The following is a 21764-nucleotide window of genomic DNA, read 5'->3' as shown; positions in this document are numbered from 1 at the left end:
ACATACATACATACATACAAGCAGGATACCAAGTAAAATATTAACACGATTTAATTGTTTAATATAATTTGTTGTTTATTCAATACAAATATCATATATACATATATTAAATAGGTTATTGTGTTATAATGAACATGGGTGGTGCTAAAGATCACCCGACAAAATCGTACGATTCAGATTTACATAAATGGGCTCGACTATTACTATTATCACGATTATTACCAACATCATACGGTTCTGATTTACATCTACAGTCTCGAAGGCCGTCATTATTACTACGCTTGTTATTAAGTTCATTTTTTACATTTTCAATAAATTCCATGCCTTTATATAATAATACGAATACACATTTGGGGTTGTGCATGGCGTGTTGCTGCCACACTTCATCATTTTCCTCCCATAGCCCCAACAATAAGCCGCAGTAGTGACATTGAACCAAGTCGCCCGTTCCGGAATAAGTGAATCCGCATTCGGCCAGTGAATATTTATCTTGACACGATCGAGGCGAGTGCGAATCGAATGTTTTCAGCCTCGATAAAAAGCTTGTATACTGAGGATATTCAGGATCCGAGTTCTCATGTACTAAACGCACTAGTGATCGGGAATCGGCGGTAAGTTTTAATAAATTCATTGCAAATGAAGCGTATGAAAATGTTTTAAATCGTAAATAAAGCGTGTTCTAACTGTTAACGTTTAAACTTGAATAAGACACTTCTAGCCAGTGTAACCGTCTGTAAGCAACTGTCGGTTATACGGTGATAGCTTAAGCTAGCGGGCACTGTAAGTTATATGCAGATAATAATAATATAAATTAAAATATTTGAACGGTGATACAATATTTTGTTATCCCCCCAGTTATCAGATAACAGTCTTGACCGTCGTAGACAGATTTGCGGCATATTATTACCGTCACTGGTATCGTTATCACGTTCGACACATGACTCGCGATGTGCATATTGTTACCGTTAATTATAAAATGTATTATGTCCCCGCGCCGCTGAGTACTAGCGGTCAAATATTTCTACAGCCTTTATAGATAACGTCGGATACCCCCCACCAACCGCCCACCCACCATCGCATCCGATATTCGGGTTCGCCGCAACCGCATATGTTCTACGAATCAGACGGTCAGTGCAGCTCGACGACAACTGGTGTACATTCGTATTACCTCGCTCACTCTATTTAATATCTTTCCTCGTATTAAATCTTTAAAAATGTTTAACTGCGTGATATGTGAAAAAGTGTACGTTCATAAGCGCGATCTGAACAGACACGCTAAAACCCACGATGGATCGGTGAACTCGTGCGGGATATGCCACAAGGCGTTCACCCGGCGGACCAATCTTAATATCCACGTTCAAAATCGTCATAGTAAGTACATTGAATATTATTCGCCATCGACCCGAAAAAATACACATACAATGTTTTTTTCGGATCGATAATGATTTACTCGGAGTTATTAATTAAATTATTTTTAAAATAGAGATCGCTAAAAACACTCCAGAATTCCACAGTACTGTACGGATAGGCGGTGCAATGGGTAAATAATTTTTTTCTCTTATATAAATAATAATAACGACACTATCTTAATATTAATAATATATGTTAGGTCGCGCATCAGTCATAAAGTGGGCACCCCTCACCACTACACCGCATGATGGGCCAGATGTTCTGGCTCCGACGGTCATTTCGAGACACCGCCGTCGTGCGGGGATACCTACCCCCCAACCACAAGCATCACCATCCATGTCCCGCACGCCGGTTATCGTTTCCCCCGCCACCCGCACAGACTATCTTTGATGGACCCGACGAAAGATCCCCCGCGAGCGCCGCACTACCACTTTCGCTTTCACCACCACCAGCCGGGGAATTTGTTGCTCATACGGAAAATTCGAGGAAAAATATTAAACGGAAAAATGCCCGCATGCAAAAGGTTAATACACCCGGCTTTATTGAGATTGAGTCGTCGCTTAACCGCACGGTCGTGTGGTATTTTAGGAAAAATGTCGATAGCGTGTCCAGTTACCGCGCGTTCCTCAACTCGATAGAGTCCGAATTAATCGCAAAATTACGAGGGTGCGTACGTATTAACCCGTTCAAATACAACTTGAAATTAGAGGCCACATACGTCGTACCCAACTTACATAATTCGGCTCAAAATCGCGCATTTAAAACTTCGGCCCGCGAATTATACGTACACAGTAATGTCGAGCGTTTGATCGATCGCGATTTCTCAACGCTCCAGGCCGAAGAAGATTGTTACGCTGGAAAGTATAGCGGGTTCACCTTATCGTGTATCGATGGACTGCTCTTGGGTGTGTACGAGTACACGCCTATGGGGGGATCGTCGTACTTACCGTTGCCGGAAAGTATTCTCAACCGGAATGCCGTTATCAACCCTCAAAATATCGACCGGCAATGTTTCAAGTGGGCGATCCTAGTCAAGCATGTACCACATGACAATCGCACGATAGTAGGCGCGAATTATTCGAGGCAAGAACACCGCTATGACTTTTCAACGCTATCAACTCCCACCCCCGTGTCGGAGATAAAGTTATTTGAAAAGTCGAATCCCGGCACGTCCGTTAATGTATACGGCGTAAGAAAATGCGTGAAAAATAAAAATAAAAACAATAAAAAGTCGACCACACAATCTGTCGTATACCCGTTGCGAATCGCGGGCGAGGAAAAAGCGGATCATTTCGACCTGCTCTTTCTCGCCGGAAAGGATGGCGATAATCATTACGCGTTTATTTCCAATTTTTCACGCTTAGCCAGTTCGCAAAAAAATAATCACCAACATCGATTGTTTTACTGCAAACGGTGCTTTGCCAGTTTTGAGGACCGCCCATTACAATATAAATTATACGGAGAGCGGGCGCTGGAGAAGCACCGGTTGCTGTGCGGCGTACACAAACCGGTCGTGCCTCTGATGCCTAAAGAAGGGGACACGCTTAAATTCGAGGCGTGGTGTAACACTGAACGCCTACCGTTCGTAGTGTACGCCGACTTCGAAGCCTTACTACTGAAAACGGACCGGAAACAAGGCGCGAATACCACTGTGATACACGAACATCATCCGATGAGCTACGGGTACCATGTTGTCGCGGCGGAGGGGGTACCGACAGAATTGTTCGACCAGTACGACATACCGCGAGCTCCGGTCATTTACCGTGGTTCGGCGACCGATGACGATGTGACCGTGCGTTTTGTCCGCGGAGTCCTTGATGTGGGCGAAAAGATAGCCAGATTATATAAGGAAGTCAACGTACCGATTATTATGAGTGTTGGGGATAGTCACGAGCATGGCGGCAAGGCGATGTGTGACTTGTGCAGCTGTACGTTTAGCGAGCGTAACTGTAAAACTGCACATAACGATCACTTGTCGGGTCGTTTTCTAAAAACATTGTGTAACACGTGCAACCTCAAATTAAAAACACCTAATTTCGTACCGTGCTTTCTGCATAATCTGTCCAACTATGACGCTCATTTTATCGTGACAAATTTGGCGAACGACGACAATAGTCGAATATCCGTAATCGCGAACACCGAGGAGAAGTATATTTCATTTTCAAAATATATAAATAACTCGTTCTCCGTCAGGTTTGTAGACACGTGTCGGTTCATGGCGTCGAGCTTGGCGCACTTGGCGGAGAACCTCACCACCGCAAACTTCAGCAAGTTTCGCGAAGTTGCGAAAGTGTTCAACCCTTCGGAGATGCCGTTGGTCACACGGAAAGGGGTTTATCCATACGAGTATACAGATTCGTGGGATAAATTACAAGTATCATCGTTACCGGATAAGTCCCTATTCTACAGCGCGTTGACGGAGACGCACGTGTGTGACGAAGACTACGATCACGCGATACGGGTGTGGAATCACTTCGGCTGCACAACGCTCGGCGCTTATAGTGATTTGTATCTCAAAGTCGATGTGTTGATAAGCGCCGACGTGTTTGAAAAATTCAGAGATATTTGTATGGCCACATATCACCTGGACCCAGCGCATTACTACACGTTACCCGGCTTCAGTTTTGATTGTATGTTACACTTTTTACGAAAGTTCGACTTGAACTTTTGACGGATTTCGAGAAAATTTTATTCATAGAGGGTGGCACGAGAGGCGGACTCGTGCAGGCCAGCAAGCGCCACGCGCGCGCCAACAATCCGGAGACGTCTGGATACAATGCTGAAGACCTTGCTCATATACCTTGATGGTGATTATCAAAATATAAATTATATATTTACGTGTATATTAATCAATTTTTCCTCCTTCTAGCAAACAATTTGTACGGGTATGCGATATGCAAGTATATGCCGATTAGTGATTTCGTGTGGTATCCGGGAAACCCCGAAGTTGCCCTCGACCAGCTACAATGGATGCGCGAGACGGATGACGTTGGTAGATTTTACGAAGTCGACATTTCTTATCCTCAACATCTACATGTCCCCCACAATGATATGCCGTTCCTGCCCCACGTCAGTATACCGACAGGGTCAACCGTTTGAAAGTTGATGGTTACATTTCTGCGGAAAGAGAACTACGTGGTTCTTATATGAATTTGAAACAAGCCATGGCCAACGGTGTCGTAGTCGAAAAAGTGATTATTAATATTATTATAATGCGTATACAGATCTTATTAACTTTTTTGTACATTTCAGACGCACCGAGTGTTGGAGTTCCGACAATCTCCATGGCTGGCCCCGTATATAAACCTCAACACGGAATTACGCAGGCGGGCGATCAACAAATTCGAAGAAAAGTTTTTTAAAGATTTAAACAATTCCGTGTTCGGTATGTTATTTATAAATTTTACAAAAAAAAAAAAATTTTTTTTTTTTATTTTTTTCCGAACTTTGAACTACTTAAACTTTACATAACGTCTACTGTGTGTACGCAGGGAAAACAATGGAGAACATGCGTCTACGATTCGACTTAGAACTTGTATCGTGCCCGCGCAGGATGCGGAAGCTAATAAACCGACTGACGTTCAAGTACTGTACGACATATAATGAAAATCTCTCGGTGGTCACACAACATAATAAAGAAGTAGATTTTTGTAAGCCGATCTACATAGGATTCGCCGTACTAGAACTGAGCAAAGTTTTGATGTACGGGTTTCATTACGATGTTATGAAACGACATTACGGAGATAAGATCGAGCTGCTTTATACCGATACTGGTACGTCTATATAAAATTCGTGCAGACTTATGCAGTTTTTATATAATATTATTATTATTATTATTACATGTTTCAGATTCACTATTCTACCGCGTGACGACGAACGATTTCTTCGCTGACCTAATAAAAAATCCCAATTTGATGGAGTTTATGGACACCTCAAATTTCCCTCAAGATCATAAGTGTTACACAACTGCACGGAAACGTATTCCGGGCCTATTCAAATTCGAGTGTGGTTCCAGGACGGTCTACGAATTCGTAGCTTTACGATCCAAATCGTATGCCTATGACGTGGAACAGGAGGTCACAATTCGTGCGAAGGGTGTTATGGGACACGTGATCAGAAACCACCTCACTTTCGCCGAACATAAGCGGTGCTTATTCGCCGACGTGGATGACGATGCGGAATCCGACGAGTGCGACGACGAATTCGACGCTAGTATGGGAAAAATGTTCGCCGCCGACTCTGCGCTGAAAGCTGTCGCCCAAATACATCGGAACGCCTCAACCTCTGCAACTCGTTCCACGGCGGCGGCGGCGGTCACACCTCCATCCCACGTTTACAGCTACATGCCGTTCACGCCGTATAGGGAAAATGTCTCTATACGCTCGTTTAAGCACGAGTTACGCACAATAAGATCTATGAAACTAGTTTTAAACAGGGCCGATGATAAACGGTATGTGCTACCAGATAACATTTGTACGTACGCACACGGACATAACCTCGCAAATTACTAAATTATTATTATCATTGTTATTATTATTGTTATTATTATTATTATTATTATTATTATTGTTAAATGATCTCATATCTGTATATACATATATATATATTTATAACCTATTAAAATAACTGTATAAATTGTATAATCGTGAAATACCCCTGCTGTATATAAAAATATGTGAGTGTACGATGCTAAAATATTATATTAACACCATTTTTATATTTAATCTCGTTTTTTTTAAATTATTATTTTAGTATCACAGATTCATCTTTCAATCCTTAACATATTTGATCTCATCATTATCTTATCTTATCTTATACTCACCCTTATCTGCATACATACTTATCCTATATATAATACCGATGTATTGACAACATTATTATTATTATTTTTAAAAAAAACCCCACTCATTCGCACTGCGATAAGAAGTGGACGGGGTGGAGCGAAGATTTATATGACTATATACGGCGGCGTTCTGATGGCTAGCACTTCATCAGTCAGTCTTTGGAGTTAACCATTTACGAACGTGTAATAATACGATATATTAATATGTCGTCAGAGGAGTGTTCATTTTTCAACCGTGTTCCCAAGACTCGATGCATGGTAAGTTTTATTATTTTGTACCACTCTACTTAAATTAAAATTTATTTTATTTTTAGTCACCGCAATTATTTCGAGAGTCTTACAATCCGGATGACTATACGCTACGTATAGTCGAACCCGAGATCGTGCAAGAATCGTTAGGATTTAATCCCGGCCAGCGATTTCCGTGGAAATCTCCCGATTCTTGGGAACCGGACGGACAACCATTTCCGTGCTCGACGCCGGATTGGTATATCCCACCTGTTTTCGATATGTTCCTAATATCCGGCAATTTCGCAAGCGGTGGAGATGCACTACGTAAGTATTAATGTATAAATAAAATCGCAATAGAATTACTATAAAATTACTCATATTTTCAGATAACGAACAATCTGGTTATATCAGTGACTCCGGGTGGGATCGAGAAAACATTCAACACTGGAAAAAAAAAATGCTATCGAAATTTAACTCAGAAATGTAGTTGTAATTTTGTGTAAATAAAATATTATTATTTAGAACACTGAAGTCTCTCTTTTTTTTCCCCCTAATCTAGATAATAGATTATCACCGTAGAATACCAATTATTATTATGACGTCAAGGCGTCGAGTACTCTTTATAATTATTATATGTAAATATTATACGACTCATTAAATGCGTATCGATATTGTTATAAATATAAACCTTATAAATATTTAATAAAATGTATACAATTATATTATACGTCTCCTAAATGCGTATAAAAATATCGACTATTAAATAATAAAACCTTATAAATATAAAATATTTCACCACCACCTCATATTTACGAGGATAAACCTTATAATAATTATTAAATAATATATTTTTTAAAACCAACTCATCTCGGACAGAATAATTATATAACTTGTTAAATGTATATAATTATATTATACGTCCCTTAAAATTATAAGATCTAGATAAAATGAGAATAATAACATATTTTAAAATTTTTTTATTAAACAAGACATACAAATATTTATAATTTTTTTTTTAAAGTTACATTAGACATCACCCGAAAAACGAGCTTAAGCGGGTACGAATTTAATAATAAAACTCCTTTTACTCATCCCCCGAAAAATGAGGTTCACTGGGTCAACCTCATGTTGATTGTACCGTCGTATTTCATCACTCGACAATTGCATCGACTTGGGGAGAAATACGTTGATTGTCCCACCGCCAGCCGGATCTTGTACGACGCACGCCACAGCCGTCCCAAATTTCGTCTCCACATTATTCATTGATTGTACACGGTATTCGACATCCTTTGTGAGCTCTCCGATAGATAGATTCAACACATTAGCCTGCCGCTGGAGCGAATTTAAAACATCCATAATTAACTGTGAACAGAAAAAATAAACGTTAGGAAAAAAGTAAATTATTTAAACGCAGTCGCATAGCGAGAATACCCATTTTTATTATTAGAGTAGGTAAAAATTAACTCACATAGATTTCTGACAAATAAGACGTGTGTGTAGTGTCGTGTAATGTCGTCGTTGAATGATAATGAATGTAGAACTAAAAAAAAATAAAAATATTGTCTGTTAATTTTACATAAGATATAAAAATTCACCGCCGGCATTAGACTTAAACAGTATATAATAATAATTAAATAAAACTCACTTTATTCGTACGGAGGTGTTGTAATATTTATGAATTGAACTGGTGACTGATAATATCTGGAGAGGTCTGTTATGTACTGCAGAGAAAATAGGACTGATTTAATATTGAGTGGACAGCGGTTATGCGTCCAAAATTATCGTCATCGACGTCCACCCCCACCTACACCGTTCGGCGTGCGCAATTTTTGAGCGGGTACACCGATTGATATACACACATGTGTAAATTACAGTAAAAAAAGGTCGATCTTCGAGCGGATCCTGCGCGTCGTATACCGGAATGTGTGGTCTTGACCACGTGCATCCGTCGGATCGCCCGACGGTCATTGTCTTGATCATGTGCGTCCGCCGGGACGCCGACGCAGGCTGGCGGGGTACTTCATACCCCGTCTATGTCCACCCAGATGTGGCTTATTTGTGTGGTAAAATCTCGATATTCGTACCCATAATATAAATTTAAGGGTGGAATATAATGATATCGTGTATATATAAATTATATTATATTATTCTACAAATTATTTTTAAAAGAATTGTTAAGGAATGCGGAGTCGGCCGTGAGACCATGTGAACGTAGGACCCAGATGCCAATTATATATATATATATACATAAATACACACACATATTTGTGTAATAAAACACCATACACGATTATATAATATAATATATATTTATTTCAGAAATATTATATATTATATAGCATATTATTTCACGTATTTTTTTTAAACCATTTCAACAATTTGAAAACTCGGTTATATGTACACTGTGTATGATTTAAATTCTTATGGTGTAAACAACACGGTTCGTGTTGTATATTTCCGACAAACTCGGGCTCGTGTAGTTGATCTAGTCGTGGACAGTCCAAATCTCCACCCATCTCGCAAATTTTGACATCGGGAAGGAATCCTTCTATGATCTGTCGCTTTTCCTCGCCTTTCACGTAAATGCATTCGAAATGTAGTGAATTCAAAATCCGCGGGATTTCTGTATATTGGACATCTCCACAATCCGATGAAAGTTGGTGATAGTGGCGAACAGCCACATATTGACAGCTTCGATTTTCGCCGTATTGGGTGTTCGCGAGTGTTTAAAAATCCAGTGTTGACTAGCCAACCCCTCTAAGTCCACTACCGATATTTCTTTTATCATGTATTTCGAGTTCGGACCTAGCACGCACTGGATATCTAGAATAGCTGACGACATAATTCACGCGATTGCTATTGCTATATTATAATATATAGATATATATTATAACGTCTTACTAGCGGAAGCTTTCAATGAATACTGATACCCATCGATCCCATCCTCGAGTATAATTATCCTGGAGTATGCATTCACCAAGTTAGTTTTCAAATCTTTAATGTTTTTATTAGCAATATCAACTGATTCGATTAGAGATTCAATTTTATTATTGTTTTCCGAAAAATAATTATCAAACGACGTCACGAACGTCGATTCTAAGTGCATTATTTTCATTTCAATCACTCGAGCTCCGTCGCCAAGCGTCGAGATTTTTTTCTCGTTCGCCACGGATATATTACTATGTATAGCTAGTTCCTTTGTAAACTTTTCGCCAAGTGTAGTAATTTTCGCGTCATTTATCTCGATTAAATCGACGTGTGACGCGAGTTCTTTTTCATATTTTTCCCCCATATCCGCGATGACTTTATTCAACCGGCTGGCCGTCACCTCCAAACGCGTCCATTGCCCCGTGGTAACTGTGATCATATTTTAAGATCGGCCTTATTTATCCAACTATTATGCTCGTCCGTAAAACCTAGCCAGCGAACGAATACACGCCGGTCTTTGGTACGAATTATTTTTTCCACCAGATAATCGTCGGGCCACAATGTTTTGTGTATTTCTTCGGCGTAAAACCCTCCGGCGATCGGGTTCCCCGTATAATCTTGAAGAATAAATGTGCTAGGCGAAGTCTTATTCACTTTAATAATAGTAAATATCTCCGCAGACCAATTGGGTAAATACCCTTTGGTGAAAACGCCCTTGTACACGCTAATGCGAACTTTGTCTCCAACGAAAAATTTTGTTTTCACGGTTTTTTCAACATCGTAATTTAATTTTACACGCGTCGGGTGTGCATCAGCCTGCATCGGAGTCATCCCGATAGTTCTGTGTGTCGAATTATTATAGTCATCGATTACCGAGGGCAAAATCGCGATCCACGCGTGTGAACCTCTGCTAGTGAATTCTTTAAACATTCGCCCCTTAATTGTACGAATAACCCTTTCTACTATAGTAGCTTTGAGCACACTGAAAGTACTATACATTTTTATATTGTGCTTTTTTATTAAATCTTTAAAATTTTTATTGTAGAATTCTGTCCCCTGATCAACGTGTAACAGTTAAAAAAAAAAAGCACAGTTAGGACTATTCTGTGCGAAGATTTTACTAGCGACAGCCGCGACTTCTACACCTTTTTTAGTCTTCAAGGCCGTAGCCCACACCCGTTTAGTAAAACAGTCAATAATTATCAGGATAAATCTATATGATTTATTCACAGCGGAGTATTGTTGCATGTCAGCGAGGTCGGCTTGGAATAAATCGTTTTTGCCGTAAACGACGACATGACGTCTCGGGTAGTTTCTTCGGGCCGCCGCGTGAAGTTCCGCCGCGATTGCACGTTTAGACATTGGGAATTTTTTTCAATATTCGCGCTTCGACCAACTTCACAAATCGATATTATTTCGTTACGAACCCCCGTGTTACCCGCGGCGAGAGATGAATACAATAGACGTAGTCTATCGACCAACTCGTTAGGTTTATTCCAATATATTATATTGTGTTTTTGCAATCGCATGTTAATACCCGCACCAGTAGTAATATTATTTTCCCCCGAAAACAAATTTGAAATTATTTTATATTTTAACCCTCCAGATTTACGAATACGTTCGCCGTTTAACGTTCTATGAGCCGTTGTCTGAATTAAGATCAGTTTGTATGTATTTAAATCTGGTTCCGTATATTTTCTCGACTTTGGAGACTTCAGGAATAATAAATCAATAAGTCCGCCCGTCACTGGGTATGTACGTGTATTACCTCCTATGTTTATCACGTTATCGATAAATTGTATTTCTTTATTACCCAATCCGAATATGTTGTTTATTAATTGTTTAGGTCCGTATATTCTGTCCAACCCCGATTTAGTCCAAGGTCCAAAACGTGCATTCAAATCTTTATAAGATGTAGGCGTGGATTGAAGTGGTGGGGAACGGTTCACGTCATAACCCACATCTGGTAACGTCGACGCCCTCGTCGACAGGGCGGACGGCGGTGGTGGGGACGTCTGTACAGGCGACCTTTTGATATTCGATTTTATCTCGCTCAGAGGCCCGATAATCGAACTAAATGTGTTATTAATTAACGCATCCGTTTCAAATTTACCCGTTTTTAACGAGTTATATTTCTGTTTTATATTTGCCCTCGCTTGAATTATATCCGTCAATATCGTAGGCGTTGATACTGCAGGCGAGTTGTTCACCTTATCCATGATCCCGAGTTAATGCAGCTAATTTCTGTGTGTCGCCTTATTATATAACGACATACTTTTCGAAATCGTGCCTATACCGACCATTATCGCGCTCATTTTCGCTATTGATAACAACGAATTCGAATCTGCCTCCCCGCCAGCAAGCCATGCAAAAATCTTTAAACTCCGAGTATTTGATGTCTCCGGAACAATGCTCGTCGTATACATGCTTTAAATTCAACTCGTCTTGCTTGAAAAGTATAATAAAATTCGCGTTATCGCGTATTAGCTGTTTCGGTACCCGCGAATACGATTGCGCTAAATAACACACATCTATTAGATTGTGTCTAGATCTGGCAAAGTATGATCGGATGATACCGTGATTTTCCGTTATTACATCGTCGAACAGGAAAACTGAGTTAGGTAGGGCTTTTTCCGGTTGAATCACCGTTTCGTTGTCTCTGAATTTAAATAATTTAATGCCCGGAACACCGTTCAAGATCTCACCGAGCATTACATATTTAGCTTGATCCAGCGTTTTCGAATAAATATATACATTTTCAAATTTAATTCCGTTCTCGTGAACCAATAGCGTGAAAATAAGATTTGTTTTACCGCACCCGGACGGACCTACAATGAGCGCGCGTATCGTGTTTGGAAACAGCGGGCCGTGTCTCGGTGGACGTCCCGCAGCCCCGTTATTACATAACGATAGCGGGTCGATATTGTCGACTTTGAGCTTTATCACTTGGTCTACGAATCGCATTGTATAAATACACGTGACGTTCGAGCGAGGTGCTCATATAATGTTGTCACGTTCGAAGGTCAAGACCAATAGTGGTGCAGGTCTGCTGAACATCGTAATAAATAGTCTACCGATCGAACTTCATATCCCCGGGTATCAATATTGTGGTCCTGGGACAAATTTAAAAAAAAGACTCGCTCTTGGCCAGCCAGGAATAAACGGTTTGGATTCGGCGTGCAGAGAACACGATATAGCTTACGATAAAAGTGATTCTTTGCCCGTACGCGGCGTGGCGGACAGAATTTTGGAAGAAAGTGCTTGGAGCAGAGTGAGGGCGCAAGACGCTGATTATAAAGAAAAAGCTGCCGCGTGGCTTGTAACTACGGGTATGAAGGCTAAACGGAAAATCGGTGCCGGATGTGGATTTGCTAATATTGTTGGTGTGTGCAAAAAAGCGTTAAAAAAATCGATAAAATCTTGTGTCGGAACACCGAATATGAGCAGCTTAATTAAATCAACTGTCGCGCAAAAACATGTGAAGTCTGCGGGCGCCCGATCGAAAAAAAATAAGAATAAACCACCTTGTGTCATTAGAGTTCCGAAAACATGAGGCTCTTTAACTTTAATTCCGGTTTTGGCGGGACTTTCAGCACTCGGAACGCTGGCCGGCGGTGTTGCTAACATCGTTAGAACTATTCGAGGCATTAGATCGAAGACCGGCTCATCCGTGCATTTAGGTAAAGGCGTGTATCTAAGCCCGTATAAAAGCGCGGGTTCGTATACTATCGCGCGGAAATCTAACGCTATTGCTTCGCGGAAATGTGTCGGCAGCGGGTCTGGGAAAAAAATGATCAAGAAACGCAAGAAACCGGCCGCGGGTAAAAAAATAAAAAATAAATTGCGAAAAATTAAATCTAATAAAAAATCGTCGACGTCAAAAAACTAACTCTACCCAATCGCGCCCTTTACGATTTCGAAATTAGTGAATACGCTAAACTCTCGAAAATACCTCATTTCAGAGGCGTATATTGCATCGACAAGTTGCCCGCCGCGCCTAGACACGTAGAAGCCGCGGTCGTCAATCTAGACTTTGAAAAAAATAAGGGTACGCATTGGGTGTGCTATAAAAAAATCGGGAAATTAGTTATATACTTCGACAGCTTTGGCAATCTCCGCCCACCGTCAGAGTTGGAAAAATATTTTAAAGGTTGCGATATCGAATATAACTACGCGAGTGAACAGACGTACAATACTTTTAACTGCGGGCATTTATGTTTAAAATTTTTAACCGCAAAGCAAAAATAATTATATTATTATCGTTATTAACATTTTCGATAAATTGCATAGTGTCTGTGAAATGTCGTCTCAAACAGTTTCGTTGAGCGGTACCAGCTCCGAATTGGAATGTAATTTTTTCCCGCCCGTAGAAGTGGGGAGTAAATCAGAAATCGGTCTTCTGAGTATACAAACATATAATTCCATACCCAACGTTGGGGCTGGATGCGATACTCTGCATGTTATTCACGGTAGCCAGCGAGTGACCACTAAAATTAAAATTCCAACCGGTTGTTACGAAATAATTGCTTTGGAAGCTAAAATACGGGAACTTTTGAAAGACGTCGGCGTACGTTTTTTTAGTTTGTCGACCGATAACAGTACGCTGAAATGTACACTGCATTGTAATAGTGAAATCGACTTAAACGTTGACGATAGCATTGCACCGTTATTGGGCTTCGACAGGAGAATTTTGGCATGCGATCGTAGACATGAATCCGATCGTGTGGTGAAAATTATGAATGTCAACACGATAAAAGTCGAATGCAACTTGGCTTTGGGTTCATTCGACAACGGGCGACAATCGCACACGATACACGAATTTTATCCGGTCGTCCCGCCTGGATATAAAATAGTCGAAATACCGAAGTATTGCGTGCTTTATAAACTGAAAACAAATACGATTGATTACGTGCGAGTGTCGTTGACTGACTAAAACGGAAAATCGATTGATTTTCGTGGTGAGACTGTGAACGTTCGGCTCCTTATAAAAAATGGGTTTGAAGTTTAATGTTGATAAATACGCGGTCGTCAATGGCGATGCTCGCATTAAAGCTACGGCTGTCGACAGACGAACACCGCAGTTCATCAAGGTCCCCGTACGTAAAAAAGTTAATAGTATTAAAAAAAATAACAATTTGACATTAGTTAATCGTAAATTTTTACGCTTAATTGCCGCCAAATAAATATATATTACGTATTAATATTACGCGCACACTATGGACAAATCATTCTTGGATGTGGGCGGAGCGTACGTCAACGAATCTCCGATACGGGAAATGTTTTTACATTCGTTTTTACCGTTTTCCTCGTCCGCGCTAAACAATGGCGATGAAATTCGCATTTCCATTCAAAATCGAGATGCACACACGCTGCCGAGCGATAGTTTTATCTATATAGAGGGTAAAATAACGAGGCCTGAAGGACTTAAAACTGAGATAACTATCGCGCATAACGGTTTTACTAATTTGTTTACCGAGATGAAATACGAAATAAACTCTACAGAAGTACAGCGGGTTAAGAAGCCGGGGATTACCAGTGCCATGAAGGGGTATTGCTCGTATTCGCCCGCCGATGAAAATATCTTGCAAAACGCCGCTTGGGATATCACTAACAAAAATGTCAATTTCATGAAAGACGACACGTTCAGCGGCTGTATCCCGTTAAAACATGTTTTCGGTTTCTGCGAGGACTACAAGCGTATACTGATAAATTGCAGCCAACAACTGATATTGAACAGATCGATGTCGGATGCGAGCGCGCTACACTACACCAGCGTGGTAGGCGGCGACATGGCTACCGAGGCGGTTAAGGCTATGGTGGCTAAAGTCAAAGTTCAGCTAACGCGAGTGTTGTGGAAAGTACCAGTGATCAAAGTCGACGATCGGGAGAGGTTGAAGCTAATGAAAATCATTGATAGCAAAAAAATGATAAATTGCGCTTTTCGAAATTGGGAACTTTGCGTGTACCCAAATCTACCGCAAACGAGCAAACACTCTTGGATGGTTAAAACGTGTTCACAAGTTGAAAAACCTAGGTGTTTAATAATCGCTTTTCTCACCAATACGCTGGGGAGCGTGTCGGACGGTTATAGCAGTGACTACGATGCGTGTTCACTGACAAACGTTAAAGCATATATTAATTCAATCGAATACCCGTACGAGGATTTCAACGAGAGTTTCGACAAAAACCTGTTTACGATGTTCTATCAAAATTATATCGATTTCCAAAAACATTATTACGAGCGGGATAACTCTCAACCGTGCCTGTCGAGAGAAAAATATAAAGAGTTGGGACCATTTATCTGCATAGATTGTTCACGACAAACCGACGATGCGAAAATTTCTAACGTGGATCTCCGTCTTGAAATAGAAGCATCCAATAACTTTCCCGCTAACACGGCTGCCTACTGTTAAAGACCACTGTCAGATTGAAATCATCGAACTCAGCACGTCTTAAACGTTTGATTACCTAACACTTTATTTTAACATTGACTCTTTGAGTAACAAAAGATTAACAATCAACAAATTACTAAATTTACAACAGTTTTTAATTACACGGACGTACTGCGTCTTGCTCTGCCCGTTGGCTACTCCTACAATTGTTGTGAGAGTACCTACTTGGATTTATTGGGGGGGGGGGGGGGGGGGGGGGGTCAGTGTGACCACCCTCTACATAATTTATAACACTACTGTCTGGTTATTCACGTTATTCATTATGGCCGGGGCAGCCAGGCCACACACAGCTTTTCGCCGCATTGAATATGAGCTTGACAAACTCAAAGCTTGGGCTGTTGATTTTAAGCTTGAGTTCTCGGCAAGCAAGACCCAGCTCCTATCGTTAAAAGGTGGACTTAAACCAGGGTATACCGTAGGCTTCGGCACGGATAACAATGCCCCTAAAATTACGGCATCTTCCACTGCAAAGTACTTGGGGGTAGTCCTGGACCCAAGGAGAAGCTATTGGGACCACGTCGTCTCGGTCAGCAAAAAATCAACATTGATGTACAGCCGTTTGAGAGCGTTGTACTCGGCGAAGTGGGGCATGGGACGCACTGCAGCCCGTACAATTTATAAAGGCGTGTTTCTGCCCCGAGTGACATACGCAGCAGAAACATGGGCCGCGGGATCAAAGCTCGAAAAAAGTAAGAAAAAGCTGCTATCAGCCCAAAGAGCGCCACTGCTTGCCATGACAAGCGCGTACGACACTTCGCCTACCAACTGTCTTGCAGTAGTGGCAGGCACCCTCCCCTTAGATCTGGAGATAAGATTCCAAGCCCTGAAATGGGCCAGTTCCCGGTTAAAAATCACCCAGGATGAATTTGCCACTCGAACTGAGGGCCTGATGATGGAATGGCAGACACGATACGAAAATTCTGATAAGGGCAGCTGGACCCAGAAGATGATACCTTCGGTAAGGCATAGGTGCAGCCTACCGATGGTACTGGATCACTGGACAACACAGTTCCTCACCGGTCATGGGGACTTCAGGGTCAAGTTACATTCCTTTACGCTTGCGCCAGACCCCATCTGTGAATGCGATAAGGGGCCAGAAACGGTCAGGCACGTTCTCAGATTTTGCCCGAGAACAAAATCTGCACGACTCAAGCTAAAAAGAACACTCAGACAGGATGGAATTGCTTGGCCTCCAGCGGATGGAGCCTTTCTTTCGACAAAGAGGTCGTACGAGGCACTGGTCGTTTTTGCTAAGGAAGCTCTTACCAATAGATCTGACCGATAGAAACAAAGAAGGAAAGAATAAGGTCTAAATCGACCTCATGGGTCAGAACGCTGCTCCATCAAGAGATGGAAGGCATCGTCTCGGGGTGTTCCCGATGAGCACATATGGCGTAAGCGGCAGAAAAGGGGGAACACGCTCGAGCGCGTTCTGGCCCGGGTTGCGCTCATACGTCAGGGACGAGTAGTTAGGCCCTGCTGCAGGGGCCTTACAGAATTCTGCATCAGTATTCCCTGCTTGTCGTAGAAGGCGACTAAAAGGGGTTTTGGCCAGTCGGGGCCGACGCCTGGGGCGTGGACGCACCGAAACCCTCGGGGATTAGGGCGTTGGAGGTTCTAACCGCGACCTCGAGAAGAGCGGGTTGGTCACTGGGCTTAACCACCTGGTGACGCCATGATGGCGAGTTTCGAGGTTTTGACCGCGACCTCATGAAGAGTGGGTCGGTCACTGGGCTTAGCCACCTGGTGACGCCTCTGGGAGGCGGAGCTGGGCCCACCGTGAGCCCGCGGTACGTGGCCCAAATCTCGGGAGGATCACAAGCTGAGGCAAGCCGCCGACGAAGCTTCATCCGAGCATCCCACCATTGATGTACCTTACCTAACGGGAGGTGAGAATGGTGCTTCGGGATGTGAGGGGGCCCCTCGGTGTTGAGAAATTGACACCGAGCCCTCACACGTCGATTGCGTGTGGACACTGCCCGCGATCGACGACGGTTTGGTTTCGGAGTGGCAGTTTGCAGGAGCATACTATGTGGGAAAAGGCCGCACGCTTGGCCAGGAGAAAGCTGCTAAGTGGATGGAGTCAGGCGGACTCGCACGGTGACAGCCGGCCGAGGAAGCAGGACTTCACCTTAGCGCTCATCCAGCTTATCGTTGGGGCTATATGCAGCGAAGGTTGTCCGTGACCAAAAACGGAAAGCAACTTGGATAGATTGCGGCCCCACCAAGGTGACGAAAGGCACCTGTATGCCCTAGTCGGATGGTACGCGCATGCCGTAGAAACGTGTGCTCGGTGCTCGTGGTCCTTAGACGACGTGCGATCGTCAGTCCCCGGCGGCCCTCTGGCCATACGAGAGTGTGGGGCGGTCCGTCGGTTGGCGGTCGTAACCCTCTGCGGCTCTTGACTAGCACCTAGTGCTAATATAAGGTCCGTAGTTGTAGACGGAGGTCATGTCGCAAGTCATGTCCGAGGTCACCAAACCCGGGAGCTTCGTGTCTGGTTATTCACGATCGCGTAATTCAATACAACCCGTTTACCGGTGAAGTTAGAAAACTATAATAATTAACTTATTATAAAAATACATCCGACTCTTGTACGGTATATATGTGTCCATATTTTACCATAGGATGTATACGACGCTTATATATTATATAAAAATAATACATATTATAATATAGAATATTTGTAATTATGTTTTTGTAATAAATTAAATAATAAAGAAAAATACGTCTTTTTTTTTTAGTGAAATGTAATATAATGAATATTATATTTGATAATATAATATATATATATATGTATGGTACAGCGCGGGTATAAATCACATTTTATAATAACAACAATAATAATAATAATAATATGTGTAACACAATTATGGTGTGGTGAGGAGAATAGTATCCCGATCTCACACACATATGGTACATATATATACATATATACAAATTATAACGTGATATACATGTGTTTCGCCTTAATATTATTATCCTTGGTCAGCAGCCGGAATGCCAAGGTCGATGATGTGACTGTCAACAACGACAATCTTAATATGTGTACACCGCAGGCCCCTCGTTTTCATGGTACCCGAAAATCTGTGAAAAATTATACATATATATTAGGTTTGCGTATAAATGTATAATATTATAAGATATAATATTATATAATAATATTATGTCTAATACTGTATAATAATCACCTCTTCAATGTCTGCACCGACACCACCATTACTCGGCACGTAGCCTATACTGTTATTTTGAATATTGCCCGTCCAACACAATGCCAGCTGTTTTTTGGCCATCAATTTTATCTGGTTTATGAAACTGTTCTCACTATTTGGAAATATATTCATCGTGTGGAGGTCATTATGTATATTACTGGTGACTGTAGTAATTTCTTCTACGGTAGACGATTTATCGACATACACATTAGTGTTCAAATGTGTAGCTATCTGATCGATTTGCACCATAACCGCGCAGCGCGTTACGTTAGATTTTCGGGAGATCGATTCGCTGACGGCCCATCGTATCTCGTGTATTCTTAATAGATCGCGCTCACTCAACAGCACACGGCATCCTTGTTGTAGATGCGATTCGAGCACGAGCATACTTTCACCGCGATATGTAGTTCTGGAAAGCGTGTTATTCTCGTCTTTGAGAAAAAGTCTCTCACGGCTTTTAACCGGTGGATTGGATATATTCGGGAGTATGTATGGTAGGAGTGAGAAAATTCTATGTAAGAATACACTTGTTATACACACATGCCTCGACGGCGTTATAATCTGAACGCACACGTTGAAAACGTCCGAGGCGTCAAGTCCAATGTTGATAGATTTGCGACCCGAAAAGTCAATGACAAAGCTTGAACAGTCGATTAAATCGTTAGGCGGTGGCACGGTCGCCGAGCGTTGCATATTTTTGCCCTCGCGTTCACTGCAAGCCTCCGAGATGATTTTTTGAATTTTTCCAGTCATATTTTCACCGTCAGAATTAAACGCACTAGTTCCACGTTAAGTGGTTGCAGTGTTACTGGCTTGCGTTAAATAATTAACTTGACGGGTACGAAATCCATTATTTCAACTTAATCTATTCACGGCGTGCAGAATAAGTGGTGGGAGTAACGTTTTAACATGGTAATATTGAAATATAATATGATAAAATTCGAAAAACCGCGTCCATCCGATTATCGGATAGATGGCGCCACCGTCGGTGATATACGGGTCGAGCGGACGTCGGCCGATGAGTCCGTCCGCGTGACGGACGGGGCGGCCGCCGCGCGGTGAGCGTCTAATGGGCGGGTGGTGTGGTGATGTGTCGGGGTGAGGCGGGGGGTTATCCACCGCGATCAACGCTACCGAGGTACGGGCGGAGTGGGGTGGTGATGGCGTATGTATTGGTAGGAGGTGAGGCGGAGGGCTATTCACCGCGATCAACGTTACCGAGATATGGGTGGGGTGGGGCCGGGGCGGCGCAGGCTGGTACGGTATCGGTGGGGAGGGGGTGGGGGTGATGCAGGCTGGCGTGGTATGGCCGGGGGCGGTAAGGCGGGGGTTTGGGCTGGTATGCCACACGTTACCGAGGTATGGGCGGGGTGGAGGCGGGGTGGCGCAGGCTGGTTCGGTATCGGAGGGGGGTGGGGGTGGCGCAGGCCGTCGTGGTATGGGCGGGGAGGGTGGTGAAGCGGGGGTTTGGTCTGGTATGGCGCACGTTACCGAGGTATGGGCGGGGTGGAGCCGGGGCAGCGCAGGCTGGTACGGTATCGGCGGGGAGGGGGGTGGGGGTGGCGCAGGCTGGCGTGGTATGCGCGGGGAGCGTGGTGGGGGTGGCACAGACAGGCGTGATACAGGTGGGGGTGGTGAAGCGGGGGGTATCCGGAGTCGGCCTTTTCACCCTACTTAAATATAACTCGACAGAAGTGCATTTTTTTATTCAAGGAACATTTTTCATTTTAAAAGCAATTTTTTTATTATTATTATTATTTTTTTTTTTTTGTTTTATTTATGATTAAAAAAATATTTGTGCAAATTAAAATGTTGTGTAAAATAATTAAATATAGGGTCAAGGGGGGTAATTGTAAATAGGGGTAATTGAAAATAGCATTGTTGGAAGTTTTAGTTTTAGTAATAATGACGTATTTGTTGTGTTTTATAGTGGTAGACATGTGTTTCGGAGTTGTGCACTAAGATAATTGATAATATTTTTAGGTTATGTTAATAAATTGTTGTTGTGAAAATCACCTTAATTTCAAACTGTGATACTAACTTGCACCGGTTTTTATTTTTTGCGTTGCTGCTTCAAAATGTAAGTACATTTATACTTATTATACATTAAACTTGAACTTGATACATCCGTGAACATAATAGTTATAATTAATTAATTAAAAATAACTATTACTTAAGATAACTTACAATTTACATTTGCCCCAAATATTTTGGTTACGGGGTTATTGTAAACATTAATTTGGGGTAAATGAGAACAGTAAAATATATTAAAAAAAATTATGTATGGTAGTTAAACAATACCTAAATATTCATGTTCTGATTCCAAGCTTTTACTATTTGATATAAACAAGTTCACAAGTTAATTTTTGAATTGTATTAGTAATATTTATTTTTATTTTAGGGTGAGAAATTATGTGAAAAAACGAAGTGGCCCTAGTTATACTCCAAATGATTTAAAAAAAGCTGTGAATGCTGTTAAAAGCGGAAGTCTTACATATAATCAAGCTTTTGAAGAATTTAATGTTCCTAAGGCAGTAGTTTTTAACCGTATAAAAGGAAGAAAAACTCCAATGTCATGTACAAAAGCTGGTCGGTCTCGTGTTTTCTCTGATGAGATAGAATTAGTACTTGAAAAATGTTTAATAGCTAGATCAAAAATGGGTTATCCATGCGATAAAAATGAATTTA

General features: G+C 41.8%; 6 protein-coding genes across 6 annotated transcripts; 4 read left to right on the top strand and 2 right to left on the bottom strand.

Moving 5' to 3' along the window:
• Window positions 1–151: 151 nt before the first annotated feature.
• Window positions 152–631, bottom strand: LOC132933580 (death-associated inhibitor of apoptosis 1-like). Its single transcript, XM_060999848.1, has one exon. It carries the CDS (start codon window positions 629–631, stop codon window positions 152–154), a length of 480 nt encoding a protein of 159 aa, XP_060855831.1.
• A 4479-nt stretch (window positions 632–5110) lies between these two features.
• LOC132953068 (uncharacterized) lies at window positions 5111–6190 on the top strand. The gene is made up of 3 exons (XM_061025616.1): window positions 5111–5183; window positions 5260–5860; window positions 6163–6190. The coding sequence occupies exons 1-3, from the start codon at window positions 5111–5113 to the stop codon at window positions 6188–6190; spliced, it is 702 nt and encodes a 233-aa protein (XP_060881599.1).
• Window positions 6191–6380: 190 nt separating this feature from the next.
• LOC132953062 (uncharacterized) lies at window positions 6381–6971 on the top strand. Its single transcript, XM_061025613.1, has 3 exons — window positions 6381–6511; window positions 6568–6808; window positions 6871–6971. Exons 1-3 carry the CDS (start codon window positions 6458–6460, stop codon window positions 6969–6971), a joined length of 396 nt encoding a protein of 131 aa, XP_060881596.1. The 5' UTR covers window positions 6381–6457.
• A 5445-nt stretch (window positions 6972–12416) lies between these two features.
• Window positions 12417–12965, top strand: LOC132953055 (uncharacterized). Its single transcript, XM_061025606.1, has one exon. It carries the CDS (start codon window positions 12417–12419, stop codon window positions 12963–12965), a length of 549 nt encoding a protein of 182 aa, XP_060881589.1.
• A 1663-nt stretch (window positions 12966–14628) lies between these two features.
• On the top strand, window positions 14629–15825 carry LOC132953047 (uncharacterized). Its single transcript, XM_061025598.1, has one exon. The coding sequence runs from the start codon at window positions 14629–14631 to the stop codon at window positions 15823–15825; it is 1197 nt and encodes a 398-aa protein (XP_060881581.1).
• Window positions 15826–18764: 2939 nt separating this feature from the next.
• LOC132937416 (uncharacterized) lies at window positions 18765–19858 on the bottom strand. Its single transcript, XM_061004239.1, has 2 exons — window positions 19056–19858; window positions 18765–18951 (listed from the first exon to the last, which is right to left on the bottom strand). The coding sequence occupies exons 1-2, from the start codon at window positions 19827–19829 to the stop codon at window positions 18904–18906; spliced, it is 822 nt and encodes a 273-aa protein (XP_060860222.1). The 5' UTR covers window positions 19830–19858; the 3' UTR covers window positions 18765–18903.
• Between the last annotated feature and the right edge of the window lie 1906 nt (window positions 19859–21764).

This window comes from Metopolophium dirhodum, chromosome 1, assembly GCF_019925205.1.
Source record: "Metopolophium dirhodum isolate CAU chromosome 1, ASM1992520v1, whole genome shotgun sequence".
In the NCBI taxonomy this organism is placed as follows: Eukaryota; Metazoa; Arthropoda; class Insecta; order Hemiptera; family Aphididae; genus Metopolophium; species Metopolophium dirhodum.
The sequence above is the reverse complement of the archived record's forward strand: the minus strand, read 5'-3'. Positions and strand labels throughout refer to the sequence as shown.

Bases quoted from the DNA above. Each gene is read 5' to 3' on its own strand.
- LOC132953068 (XM_061025616.1), top strand. From the start codon at position 5,111: ATGTACGGGTTTCATTACGATGTTATGAAACGACATTACGGAGATAAG. The intron at 5,184-5,259 runs GTACGTCTATAT...TACATGTTTCAG, and splicing joins GCTGCTTTATACCGATACTG to ATTCACTATTCTACCGCGTG. The intron at 5,861-6,162 runs GTATGTGCTACC...TTATTATTTTAG, and splicing joins AACAGGGCCGATGATAAACG to TATCACAGATTCATCTTTCA.
- LOC132937416 (XM_061004239.1), bottom strand. From the start codon at position 19,829: ATGACTGGAAAAATTCAAAAAATCATCTCGGAGGCTTGCAGTGAACGC. The intron at 18,952-19,055 runs GTGATTATTATA...AATTTTTCACAG, and splicing joins TCGGTGCAGACATTGAAGAG to ATTTTCGGGTACCATGAAAA.
- LOC132953055 (XM_061025606.1), top strand. From the start codon at position 12,417: ATGTTGTCACGTTCGAAGGTCAAGACCAATAGTGGTGCAGGTCTGCTG.
- LOC132933580 (XM_060999848.1), bottom strand. From the start codon at position 631: ATGAATTTATTAAAACTTACCGCCGATTCCCGATCACTAGTGCGTTTA.
- LOC132953047 (XM_061025598.1), top strand. From the start codon at position 14,629: ATGGACAAATCATTCTTGGATGTGGGCGGAGCGTACGTCAACGAATCT.
- LOC132953062 (XM_061025613.1), top strand. From the start codon at position 6,458: ATGTCGTCAGAGGAGTGTTCATTTTTCAACCGTGTTCCCAAGACTCGA. The intron at 6,512-6,567 runs GTAAGTTTTATT...TTTTATTTTTAG, and splicing joins TTCCCAAGACTCGATGCATG to TCACCGCAATTATTTCGAGA. The intron at 6,809-6,870 runs GTAAGTATTAAT...TCATATTTTCAG, and splicing joins AAGCGGTGGAGATGCACTAC to ATAACGAACAATCTGGTTAT.